Source organism: Musca autumnalis, unplaced genomic scaffold (genome assembly GCF_047663935.1).
Source record: "Musca autumnalis isolate F117 unplaced genomic scaffold, ASM4766393v1 scaffold_4, whole genome shotgun sequence".
Lineage (NCBI taxonomy): Eukaryota > Metazoa > Arthropoda > Insecta > Diptera > Muscidae > Musca > Musca autumnalis.
In genome coordinates, this window is record NW_027411977.1 from 251,057,547 (window position 1) to 251,071,269 (window position 13,723).

General features: G+C 38.8%; 2 protein-coding genes across 9 annotated transcripts in view; one reads left to right on the forward strand and one right to left on the reverse strand.

Moving 5' to 3' along the window:
• Window positions 1–130: 130 nt before the first annotated feature.
• Window positions 131–1,871, forward strand: Cpr78E (Cuticular protein 78E). 6 transcript variants are annotated; one of them, XM_073983311.1, is made up of 4 exons: window positions 131–281; window positions 959–1,087; window positions 1,143–1,594; window positions 1,656–1,871. In XM_073983311.1, the coding sequence occupies exons 2-3, from the start codon at window positions 1,079–1,081 to the stop codon at window positions 1,587–1,589; spliced, it is 456 nt and encodes a 151-aa protein (XP_073839412.1). In that variant the 5' UTR covers window positions 131–281; window positions 959–1,078; the 3' UTR covers window positions 1,590–1,594; window positions 1,656–1,871. The 6 variants fall into 6 exon arrangements, with proteins under 6 accessions (XP_073839412.1, XP_073839411.1, XP_073839414.1 ...); XM_073983310.1 differs by having other exon boundaries at window positions 131–265; window positions 778–1,087; XM_073983313.1 differs by lacking the exon at window positions 131–281 and adding an exon at window positions 366–536.
• The window catches only part of LOC141402335 (ankyrin repeat and BTB/POZ domain-containing protein 2), a 39,866-nt gene continuing 27,953 nt past the window's right edge, over window positions 1,811–13,723 (reverse strand). For 2 of the 3 annotated variants that reach the window (XM_073983306.1, XM_073983307.1), the window contains exons 4-7: window positions 3,285–6,277; window positions 2,859–3,222; window positions 2,458–2,782; window positions 1,811–2,401 (exon numbers count right to left, since the gene is read on the reverse strand). In XM_073983306.1, coding sequence (XP_073839407.1) covers window positions 2,132–2,401; window positions 2,458–2,782; window positions 2,859–3,222; window positions 3,285–6,277 — 3,952 coding nt within the window. In that variant the 3' untranslated portion in view covers window positions 1,811–2,131. Of the gene's footprint in view, window positions 2,402–2,457; window positions 2,783–2,858; window positions 3,223–3,284; window positions 6,278–10,165; window positions 11,769–13,723 lie in introns of those variants that run through there. The other variant, XM_073983305.1, reaches the window with a different exon arrangement.

Here is a 13,723-nt window from a genome sequence, read left to right on the forward strand (position 1 = left end):
TAGGATTTTTCTGTTGGTAAACTTTAAAATTGCAAGAACGTGTCGGCAATCATTGAGAATATATAGTGTATATAAATGTTCATACATATGAACATTCATTCCTAACACCCATCTTTAAATGTATTTGTAGGTCTGGAGAAAATTAACAACATTTTGCTACACACAACATACTCTAATATAACCGACCGACTGACTCTGAATGAACTGGATGAAACAATTTTCCAAAAATAAATCTAAATATAAACAAAAGCGAACAACAACTAATGTATATACATGCATACGTGAGTATATACATACATACGTACATATGCATATCTTGATCCGAAGTATTCTGGAAGTGATTCTTGAAAGCACAATACATTACCAGAATGGAATGTGTTTTTGCTTCTAAATGAACTAATCAAAAAAAAAAATCAATAAAAAAGGAAATCATTGGCGATGAAAGCGGCATGAAGCATTGCCTGTAAATAACAATACTAATTAACCTGAAACTGGATTATTTATTAAGACCACAAAACCGACAAAACAACACAAACGTGAGCCGTTGTATATTCACATTTCTTGACTTATACCAAATGTGCTTTGGCATGTTTTTAACGTATTTATCAAAATTTTTATTAAATTTGCCGTAATTAAATCACACAAAAGCCATAAAATGGCGTGGTCCAAATTGAACTTATTTTAAGAAGGCGTTGCACAGTGTTTTGTTTATGTACATATGTATGTAAGTATATGAGCATACGATTAGATCAAATTCATTTTCAGCTTCATTTACAGCTTGCAAGCCGCAGTCCGATATTAATATATAATCCACAGCCTTAAGTTGATTGCACTTACCTAACAATCATTCTTAAGGGCATCACTGTGCGTTACCTTAAAATGACAAAAAAATATGTATGCATTTTTATAACAAACCCGATAAACGTCTTTTTTTAATGAATTGTTTTACTGTTGTAAGTGGAGCGATTGATGCGGCTGGCCTTTGTTCATTGAGAATAAAATGCGTGTTTAATTCATCGAAATCAACAATATTAACTTCAAATCTTTTTGGATCGGTTGTCGGTTCGGAGATACCACAATGAAATATGTAAGTAAGTTGTTCTTTATTCTAGAACTTAGATTCATTTTTTTATTTTCTGTAGTTATGTGTAATGTTATTAATAAGTGCGGCCTGTTCGGCTCCAATTGATAATGCCGAACAAAAGCTGAAAACCGCTGGTGTTGAGATAACCACTACAACCAAAAGACCCCATGTTGTTGAAATATTGGATTCGTCTTCAAGTCACAACATGGATGGCTCCTACAGTTTCCATTTTCGTGGAGCCGACGGAACTTTCCGCGAAGAAACGGCTGTTGTTAAAAATGCTGGCACCGAACACCAGTATTTGGAAATAACCGGAGCATATTCCTTTATTGATGCCGATGGAAAAGAAGTAGTGGTCCATTACAAGGCTGATGATCGTGGTTTTGTTCCCGAGGGTAATAATATCCCTGAAGCGATATCGTTAGCAGCTAAATCAAACAGCGAATTGCCATCATTGACAGACTCAGAAGAGGATGATATGTTCAAAGAGACCAAGTTGAAGTAGGAGAGGTATATAGAAAATAGTTTTAAAATTAAAAACAAAATAAATAAATAATTTTATACTTTCTAGACAAATGCACACAAATACACATCCAGAACAGAGATCGACCCACCGACCAAGTATTCTCTAAACAACCAGCCAAGCAACAATTTATTACACAAGAATTGCTAAACACACTCGCAAACTCGACCACAAGTATTCGAAATCAATAATCAAAATCGATATGTGTTGTAATTGTATAAATAAATAAAGGAATGATTCTATTCTGGGAAGAGCATGGAGAAATAATACAATGATTGTTCTTTACAAATGCGCATACAAATACAGTATGGATAGGCAATACAAATACGAATGGTTGGTTGAACACAGGTTCATATAAAATACAATAGTGATATACAAGATACACATTTATACATACATAAATACATACATTTAAGTGTGTAAATCGATAAAAAAGTCTAAAACTAAATAACTAAAACTGTTCAACAGAGTCTTGTAGGAAGTTCAACGGGGTGTAGTTTGTAGTAGGGACCTTCCCAATTCGATTATTTTGTTGCGTTTACGTTCGATGACGATATAGCCGACGTAGACGCAGATGGGGAACTCAATTGTTGACGAAAGTTGCACGAGCCCATGGATTTTCGTTCTTTGATGCGTTGCTGCAAGGCCTGCAGCAGTCCTGTTAGGACATCATGGTTAGGAATCTTCTTGGCAAAGAGTAGCCTCTTTACAGAATCATCATAGGTCAGCAATGCCACCATGTTCTGTAGTAGAAAACCCTGACAAAACTCTAAAAGTTTGTTGGCGTTGTAAACCTAGAAGGGTGGGATGAAGTAAACAATTTTCGCTGAATGGAAAATTTAATGAATACCTTGGCGTGAATATACATGGCTACCACATTGTCGATGTCTATCATTTCCGAACACCTCGATTCGGTGTAACGTAGAAGACCCTCCAATTGGAAGAAACTGGCTGCAGCCATTAACTCCAGTACGTCAGTTTTCGAGACGTCGAGGTTTGTACAGCCTCCACTGTACAGATATTGCATTACCAATTGGAATATGTGATAACGAATGTCGTTTATCTGAACCGTGGGGGTGCTACTGTCACTCAACTTCGAACTAAGCATGCTCTGGAATCGTGGTGAAGCTGTGACCAAAACAATTTTGTGACCATAGAACACTTTTCCTTCAACCCTATGTTAGATCGGAATGAAGACAAACAAGAATATATTGTAGAAGATTATGTAAATGACTACGGCTAAGAACTTGCCTGAAGATTACGTCACTCAATTCGGGATTGTTCACGAATTTCGGGTCGATTCGAGAACTGTTAATGGGCTGAGAAGCGGGCTCCATAATCGGTTTGATCTGCTGCCAACCATAGCAGGTGGCAAATATATCTGCCAGTAGCAGAGTGGTGCCCTCATTCTTACTATAGCGGAATATATTAAAAAGCAAGGGCAGGCACTCGCTAACAAACTGCACACTGTAATCATCGGGGCACACTTGGAGAAAATCCTGCAAAAGTTGATCTATGACACCCTCGAGCCGTAATTCGTGGGCTGCCGCCAAGGCGTGCATCCAACAATGCAGAGTCCATGGTACTCCGAGAGTCCTCAGTTCAATGGTTATGTCTGAAAGGAAAGAGTATGAAATATTCAAGGGGATACACTGTCTTATAGCTTAACATAAGTACCCAAATGATTGTTTTCCGCACTGTGGTACATGGCTTCCTGTAGACTTTTAATTTGTGTTTTGCTCAGAGTGGTGGCAATCTCACTGCTGGATAACCGCTCGGCAACAGGTCCAGGTCGGCTACTGGAACAATCACCCTCCGCCAACATTTCCTCCAAAGAGAGCACATCTTTAGAGCCCTGGGAAATAGGAGTTGAGAGAAGCTTCCTTAGTACGGAACGTTGACCATGTGCAGCCGCTACTGATATTGCACAATAACAACCCCTTTGCGCCGATCCAGCGAAGCTCATTGAATCCTTTTGTTGGGTGGAAAGGAAGGCATTCGCTCCGTGAAGCAGTAAAAGGGACACTACCTCAATATTTCCCGATCCACAAGCAACTTGCAACGGAGTTAGCGTATGCTTGTCTTCACTTTGGCGTGCGCCACCTTCCACTTTGCCACCGCGTTCCAACAGGACGCGCAAAGCAATATAATTTCCCCGGCTGGCTGCAAATGTTACCGCCGTCCAATGCTGGGTGTCAGGATGTATGGCGGGATGATTTGGATTTCCAATAGCTGGTACTTCTATGTTTGGTTCACAGCCAGCATCCAGTAGTGCCTGTATTACCACCTCATCATTGCGTATACTTGCTATCATCAATGCTGTCATTCCCGCATGATTGAGTGTATCATAGCGGGTCGTGGGTGGCAACAAATTCGACGCCTGGGCTAGGAGTTCGGCTCGTCCTGTCAGCATTAACTTGAAAGCCAATGCAATCGTGGCACGCTTACCCAAGTCCGTGGTTTCCTCGCATGTATTGGAAGATATTGCCCCAGCCGAGGCCAAGTGAGGAAAATGGGATTTCTTTGTTGTCAGCTCTTCGTCGCTGCACACAGGACGCATTGGACAATCCACACCCGGTAGAAAGAGTCTGGCCGCTTGCATAATATCATCTTTGTCGATCATAACAGCATTCCTATATTCAGCGTGTGCGGATGCAACACGTAACCATTCGACCAGCGGCGGCAGCACCACATAAGCTCGTTCATAACACAATTCCTGGATATTTTGGCTACTGCTGGTATTGCTGTTGCCCGCTCCAGCTAATTGCTGCCCAGTGAATTCACTATGTTCCAGCTGAGAACATCTCATAAAATAGAAAAGAGCTGACAGAGCTGCACTGGAAATGACACATTGTTGGAACTTCTGTTGAGCTCTTTGGGCCAACTCCTTCAATTCTGAAATACTGCCGACGCAAGTTGTTAGCAAACATTCCATCGCCACATTACTGCTTCCACCCGATGACCCACTCTTGTGAGTACCAGACCCCAAGGACGATTGGCTTGCCCAACGAGGCATAGTCAACGCTCCCGAAGCTATTCGTCCTGCATTAAGATGTGCGAATGGCTGCAGAAGTCCCCACATATCTCCCGACAGTGATATTGTATGTTCTAGAGCGGCAGCTGTTAGCTGTTGGTTTGAGTCGGGGGGAAAACATTGAAGTAGTATCTCCTCCAGGAGATTTTCCATTCCAGCACAAAGGTATACGGCAGCGTATTCGTGAATGAATTTCCCCAACCTGGAGTCTGTCATCCATCGATGAAATCGTCCCACGGACAATTGTATACCAGCACGAGAAGATTTGCTTTGCTTAAGAGCACTGTCGCCAGGTACTGCAAACATTGCTGCCGCACGAAGGCAAGCTTTTATGCAAGAATCAGCCAGTGCTGGACAGAGCACTATTTTAAAGGCTCCCGCAACTTCTTGTTTGGAACAAAGGCCCAGATTTGAAGATAGTCTTTGTATTTCTCTAGCAATGCGCACCAAAGCTCTTTGCAATAAATAGCCCAAACGGGATAAGGCATCTGGAGCCACGCGATCAGCATACTCCTTACATCGTCCGTCACGTAATACTTTGATAATACAATGTTGACTCCAGGGCGGATGCTGCAATTCTACCAAACGATTGTGGGAGTCCACCCAGACAAACTCGTCGGCATTTGTTACATTAGTATTCACCGTCTCCAAGGAAGCATATCGGCCTAGGCGTCTGGCCGGTTCCGAGCTCTCCGAACTTATGCTGCTGTAGGTGCTGGTACTTGTCTGAGACCTCATGGTTAGTTGCTGTATTGCCAGTTTTATGTCTTCCAAGCCATTTCCACTCCATGGTGCCTTTGCCGGTGTTGCCCGATGTCTTGCCCGCGAATGGCTAGTTGTCGTTCGGGAGCGGGTACTTCGGTTTGTGACCGCCGCTGCTAATCGATCCTCTGGCAGAGGGCACAAGGCAACACCTCCGGGAGAGGAACTGCCATGGCCACCAGTATCCGACATACTAGCATGGCCCGACGACCTATTCTCATCCGATGAGCTATGACACTCTTTTACTCGTTCTAAGGCGCGAAATTCATGATGATGAGTTCGTGTAGAATGATTACCTTTCGACGTATTGCTCGGACTGGGTTGAAAACCACCCTCAATTGGTATTCCAATGCCTGCCGCACTAAAGTCAAAGGCACTTCGATCGGAACACTTAGCTGTGACACTCGTATTTGTTGCTTGTTGACAGAGGTTACCACTTAACATAGGCGGTTGTGACCTTACCGGCGTACTTTGTGCCGTCAGTCGAGACGGACCAGATATTGCCCGCTGTGGACCCAACTTACCCGCATTGGTACCACCTTGTGAACCTAACGTCGCCCCGGTCTTCGATTGTCCATTTTCCAAATACGTTGAACTATGTGTAGATATATTTAGAGGCGTGGTACTGGACACGCTATGGCCACCTAAATTGTTTAAAGGTCGTTGTGCCACTTCCTTGGGTATTCGTGGAGCAGGCGTTGCTACGGCCGGACTGTGTATACGCACAGATGTGGTGGAACTGTTTTGCAACCCACTAGCATTTAAATGAGTCACATTGGCACTCGAAGTCGTCGTTACCGGCAAGCCAGATGTGTACGAAAATGGTGCATTATTTCGTTGGCTGCATATGTCAGGTCGTATGTTGCCGACTGGCCTGAAAATATATGTATGGTTCGACATATTATTATTGAGGAGTCAATGGACAACTTAAATCTAAAATGTATGTTAAACTTCTGTAGAAGACCTTTGTCTCCTTAAGAACAGGAAAAGGTTGGTTGTAGGTTGCTGATAATAGAATTATTAATAATTTTTCTACAAACAAACAAATAAATACATAACAGCATCCCCATATGGATTCCCACATCTTCCAAAATTCACGCTATGCTGTCGTAAACTAGTAGTCGCAGTAAAGCAAGAATGTGCGCTATAAATCTTTTGATCTTTTTATTAAGGTTTCTTTTTATACCCACATCAGACAATAGACCAGGTAACTTGCCTTTTGTGTTCTCTTGTTTTGTTGGCTTAATCTAACTGTTTCCTGACTCTGCTTGGGACAATCAAATTGAAATTATGTCACTGCCGTCACCAGCAGAGCAAGCGAAGCAGTGACACATATCTGCCATCTGAAAATATACGCCTGCTTCGCTCAGCTAGTAAACAGACCCGACTGAAGTGTTCGCATTAGCATATGAGAAAAAAACTGTTAAATTAATTTACCGTTCATATTGTTCTTGGGATGATAGTTGTTGAATAGAACATGCCCGTTGACATGTCGGAAAGCTTAAAGAGGTAAGTCACAAAAAATTTGTATATGAATGTATATTCGTACACTCAACGGTAAGGGCATAGGCGTTTTTTTTTTCAATGCATTCGTGATCCATGAGACGGATTGGAGATTTGAAAATTATGTTTTTATTTTTTTTATCCTTAATTTCGAAACAAATGTTGTGAGACCAATCTTTGAATCAGATATTGTCTTGATTTTATGAAAGCGATTTATAGTTTGAAACTTTTAAAAGGGCAACCAACATGAGGTCGATAGACCTGTATTTTCCTTTGACCTGTATGTACAGTGAGTGTCAAAAATATTCGGTTTTAAATTTTACCAATAATAACACCTAAGTAATTTAGAAGTTTTAGAAGGCTAGGCTTTAACCTTATGATTTTTTTGGAATGTATTTTCTATCTTCTGAAAGTCATTTAGGACTCGTTCACCAATTTCACGAAAAGTAAGGGCGGTTTAGCCGTAATTTTTTAGGAGATTCCTCTACCTTCCCTCACAGTTCTCACGAAATCTATTATTTCTATATTTTCGCGACTTTTGCACATGATTTCAATTATATTCGACTAAATATTCAAAAATAAGCAAAATTTTTATATTTCTGCCGTTTTTTATAATGAAATAAAACAAGTTTTTAATTAATCGAGCTTTATGACCTAAGCAGAGAGATTACATTGAAAAATTGATATCTAGCGAAGTCCTCCTAACACACATCAACCGCTATGCGAAGATCGTTTCGTTAGCTGGTTAGACAAACATCGTCAGGCGTATTAGATGTTGGCCTTACCAGCTAACGAAACGATCGTCACATAGAGGTTGATGTGTGTGTAGGAGGACTTCGGTAGATATCAATTTTTCAATGTAGTCTCCTTAGGTCATAAAGCTCTATTAATTAAAATCTCAGAAATAATGGCCTCCTAAAAAGGCAAAAAACTTAAAAAAAAAAAACAAGTTTTCTCTTTTCTATGATAGCGTTTTTCCTTAGCGCTAAATTTTAATAATTTGCTATAAAATATAATATTTTTTTAAATTAGGAGGGTTGGCGTTTTTTGTTTGGGATGACGACTTCTATTTTGTTTTTCAAAATAGTCAGGCTTAATCCCATAGTCGTTGTTTTAATATTTTATTAAAACAACTTTAATTTATTAGTGGAAAAAAAATTGGCGATGTTTACCAAGGGGTAAGGCAGGGAATACTATAGTTTCAGATCTCGCCACAGATCTTCATCAGTTCCCTTATTTCGTGTTTTTCAACAAGAAACTTTTAATACCCAAGTGTCAATTGCTAGCTCAAATAGATACGTGCGCAAAGAAACACTCTGATCGAGAATTTCTTTGGCACTACCTAAACTCTAGCAACTTCACTTGAAAACAAAACCAAATTTTTCCCACTGCTATGCGTTCGTCGATTCTCGACGAAATATACATATATATTTAACAACATATACATCAAAAACCGAATATTTTTGACGCATAGAAAACAGGGTTAACAAATGTTTCTTTGTTATTCTCGCATACAGGGTTGCCATGGATCCACGTTATATAAATTTTTTGATTGCCACAGGACCAAAATTGTTTTAAGTATTTGTTTTTTTTGGTTATTGAGTATGGACTATTATTGGTAAAATTGAAAACCGAATATTTTTTGTATGTATTTTGAGTAAAATGTTAAGGACAGTCGAACTTCTCTATAACGCAGCACTTGGGAACCGAAGAATTACTACGTTATGGAGAAAATTCGTTATAGAGAAACCAAGGCAAAATTGTTAATTTGACCTACATACATACATATACATATGTGTAATAAAGCAACAAACGTGTTTATATGAATGGACATAAATTGAATTCTTATTTAGGAGTGAAATAAGAATTGATTTTCATTTGTTTTTGATTTTGCCACTCACAATGAGCAAAAAAATATGATCGTGAACATTGTTTCGAGACTCCAAAAAGGAATAAATCATAGTTAAAGTGTCGCAATCGAAATTAACATGATCTTCAATCGTAATCTTCAATATTATTTCAATCTTCAATGTTATTTCTGTATATATTTTTGTCATAGTAATATCAGCAGTTTCTATAGCTGCACTAATAAAACCAGCATTTGGAAAACAATGGTCAATTCTTTGCCTTTATATGTCTAATTTCCGAGTAACTGAGCAAATTATAAACTAATTTAACTTATTTTGAAGCAATTTTCATTCTAAAAGTGCTGATAAAAGAGTTTTGCTTCTCTTCTTAGTGTGCAGTTCAATAAAAAGAACGTTATGAATGTGTTCTGTTTCTTATTTATTGAACAAACATCAATGGGAAAGAGTTTGACCAAATTCGTTAAAGAGAGGTTATTTTGTGTGAGAATTCCCACTTGTGCAATAAAAACACTTCCCCAGCAAAAATTGAAGGAAGGGTTTCCATGCGATGACGTGATTTCATGGCATCTTTTGCATTGGTTCAAATGAAGTCGTGAAAGATCCGATCTTTTCATCAGCATTTGAACCCATGCAAAGGAGGTCGTGAAAGATCCGATCTTTTCATCAACATTTGAACCCATTCCATCGATAGAGATGAATTTTGTGTTTTTATTTATACACATTTTTCTAAATATTTAAGACAAATTATTTACAATAGACTTGATGTTGTCGGAAACTCGAAATCACAACCAACGTTGTTAAAACTCTCGTCGTAATGATAATGTCATTGCAAAGGGTTGGTGAAAATGACATGCCAAAGCATTGGTGGAAATGACATGCCAAAACATTGGTGAAAATTACATGTCAAAGCATTGGTGTAAATGACATGCTTTGGATACAAAAATGAATAGCATCTTTTGGGGTTCACGCTCATATAAAATTCATCGATGAAGATGCTAAAAAGATGACATGCCATTTCACTTGCACCATGATTGAATAATGGTTCGAACATTTTGCTGGGTCGTTATAGAGAAGAATTTTTTATAGGGAAGTTCGTTATAGAGAAGTTAAAATAGGTAAAAAGGGCTGAAAAAGCTGTGTTTTAAATTTTTCTTCGTTATAGAGAAAAATTCGTTACAGAGAAGTTCGTTATGGAGAAGTTCGACTGTATTTATTTGACCGCTGAAACTGGCAATCTGCCTCATAAAATACAACCAATAACTGATTCCAGATGATACTGTGATTATCCAGTTATTGTTAATAAAATTCAGCCCAAATCTGGTCATCTATTTTACAAATTATTTTATATACAATATTTTTTTTTTTAATGAAAAATGCAAATTTCTTATTACCGTGCCCGCCATCCCTGAACAAAGCTCCAATCGCCAACACCCACTGTTTCATCTTCCTCATCGCTGTTATCGTGACCAGCAACACTACCCTCATCGCCGTCATCGTCATCATCTTCTGATGGATGATTATCCACGCAATCCCTTGGTTTGCCAACCAGTGCTTGACAGGGCCTAGACACTTTGTCGACTAGAGCAGTGGCCTGTTGATAGTTGCCTTCAATTTTTATATTAATTACACCATTCTGCACACTCTCAATGTAAGGTGGCAGCTCAGCGCTCATTGATGTGATCTCATTCTGTATTTGCGAAATGAGATCGTTGGTGTTAAGTTGCAATGGAACTGGCGTCGGTGTTGGTGACACTGCCTCGTCCGTGCTGTTCTTGCTACGGTGAGCCAACGAATCTCCGAAGTAGATGACAACCTTGTGATTGGGTTTGGGCTTTGTCTGTGGCTTGCGGTCTTTGATTTCGTTGCTGTGGGTAGACTGGGGTGAAGGAGGGGCCTGTGTCACAGGTGTGGGTGACGGTGTTTGAGTTTGGCGTTGGCAGAAATCATAAATCTGACCGATATCACGTTGTTGACACATTTCGCTACATTTCAACGATTGTGGCTGAAATGTCTTGATGGAGCTCGAGGTACGCCGACGCAGAATAAAGTTATCATTCAGACGTCCAAATATCGACGTGGTGATTGGTGGTCGGGGAGCCGGCTTCTTTACACTTTTAACAGGTTTAAATCCCCGCAATTCCCGGCACAAACTACAATTACAGTCTTTGGTGCAATACATAACGTTTTGGTTTGGTGCGAAAACGTAGCTTCTAAAGTCTTTGGTCTATCTGATAAAGCGATACGATACAAAACACACACACACGCACGCAGTGCAAAAGTTCTTCTAATAACCGTCGTTCACATTTCCGACCCGTTTTCTTTATCTATCGCATATCGTGCCACATTCAAACATATGTATTTATCCATCTTCTTCATATCCATGATTCCATGGTGATTGGTAATTTGAGTATTATTGTTGTACACCCGCAACAAGCCAATGGCGTGTGTTGCTGCCGCTCATTGGAATTTTGCAAATACTTGAGTTTTATTTCAAATTACGTTCCATTCATTAATTTCGATTATTACAACACTTCCTGTGGACACACTTCACTAGCAAACGGTCGTTTCAAACACAAATCTAAAATCGGTAGCAACAAACATATGAATGGAATGAGAAACAACCGTTAACTTAACATTAAAAAGCAATAGAAAACTCGGAAGAACTTTTCGTTATTGTTTCTAATTTTGTTCGCTTTTACTGGCACTCGTACGCCTCTGATCGTCATAACATTTCGTGCAATTATCTATGGGCGATTTTCACTGAAGGTTCAGCAATGAAAAACCGTGAAGAGACCGAAGCTCATTTCTTGGCTGAATAATATTGTTTCCATACTATGATTTCGCTTCCTTCCACGACAACCGTTCATGACCAGCAGTAAAATGAAACTGAAACTTTATTGCGGCTTACATGAGCTTGGTTTCAATTCGGACGTGAATGATTGTTAGACGTTTGAAGTTAGATGTTTCACTGTAGAACGCAGCTGCCACCGACAGGCCTTGTCTGGTAGATGATGATGATGAGCTGCGCAGCTGCTGCGTAACTACTAGGCGTTTCATCAACAACCAAATCACGCTGTATGAATGGCAGTTTGTCTGCCCGACTGTTTGTTTTCCTATGCTAGCTTTTCAAGTCATCTTCTTGACTTGAACACGGGCCTTTGTTTCGCAAAGAAAACAGCAAAACACCAAACAAACAATAGCGAGAGTAAAACTGAAAATGCAAATTTATGTGTAATGGCAACAACATTCATGCACACATACTACACAATATACTAATGCTGGATTTCTTTCTACGAAACTAAGCTATAGCTACATAGTTATAACTGTTCTAAATAATAATAACAATAAAAAAACAATAAATAACTAGAAGAGACATAATTTGAAACAAATGACATTTATCTCCCTCTATACTTATGTATGTTATTAGCATAAAAAATCGTTTAAAATCAATCTATTTATGGAAAACTCAAAATACATATATCATATACATACTCTAAAGTTATTCGTCAAGCTTCGTTCCAGAAATGACTAAAATGTAAACATGATATTGATTATACTCGGCCAAATTTTTAAATTAGAAAAGCAGAGGAGGATGCCATTATTATTTCCACTACCTTAAGTTTGTGCTGAAAACCAATTACACATACAGATCGGATTGTTTCAATGGGGAACTGTTCAACAATCAATGGAACGTACAACGATCGTTTGCTTCGAACATGACCAACGTACTAACTGATTGTAAATTTAGAAGGAATATAATTTCTATTTTTACTTCTTTTTACTTCTATAAAAGAGTATCAAACGCTTTATTTTAACATTACATACATAAACATATGTACATACATATATATGTATGTGTATTGGAATTCTCAAAATTGTACAACTAAAAAGGCAAATGCTGTGTCACTGAAACTGCTTCAACGAAAAAAGCTAAATGTAAATCATTTAAGGCAATGACCAGTAGCAACGAAATTGACATTTCATTGCGTTAACCAGTTTTTTTTACGCAATGAGGGTAGTACACCAATATTAGGCTATTTCTACAAAACAAACGACTTAAGAAACAAGAGCAGGTTGATATTTTTTGTGAAATGATTGATTAGATAATATCAAGCTTTTCCACTGTCGCCAACAGAAAATTATTATAATTTTGGCATTGATCTCTATTATTTGAAATATTCAACATTCATTTCATACAAACTTATTTTGGAATGGAGTGGCAAATGGTACCCTCTGCAAATAATCGCCGTTAATATCCCGCCATTCTCTACTTAAACCCCGAAATAGCTGCAAACATTAATTTAATGTAGACACTTTCTTTAAAAGACGCACTCTTGGCCGCTTGATTTGCTGCTTCTTCTTTTTATTAAAGTATTTCCTTTTATTTTGAGCCAATTATAGAAAGAAATGATAATAATTAATTTATTATACAACCAAGCTAAACCAAATAAGTATGGCCATGTAGCTGACTGGAAGGTTCGTTGGTAGCTTCGCTAGTTGGTCGGTCGGTCGCACTTGCCACATCAAATATGAATAAGAGTCCAAAGCAACGGAGCTAAGACAAGGCAACAATGCTCCGTGTACAGGGAAACAAATGTGAGTGCAATTAAATAGAAAAAAGTACACGGCGGTCTTTTACTGTGAGAATAGCCACTGTAATGTCGACGGTCTAAAACAAAAGTACAAGTTATTGTTTTAGAAATTTTAATGTTATGTTTGCGTGAAAAGTCTCGGAAAGTCAAACAATGAAAAGAAAAGTGATGATGGTAAATAGTATTTCTGCTGTTTTTTGGTAAATTAGTTAATATGTACAATGTAGACGAGCCACAACAGTGGGGGGACAATGAAAATTCCCGGGAACTGTCGCTAGTTTGGCTACTGTGCCTGGCGTGGGTTGCGGTAGGTTGTGTGTTGCACAACAATCACATTAAGGTTTCTGTACATGACGA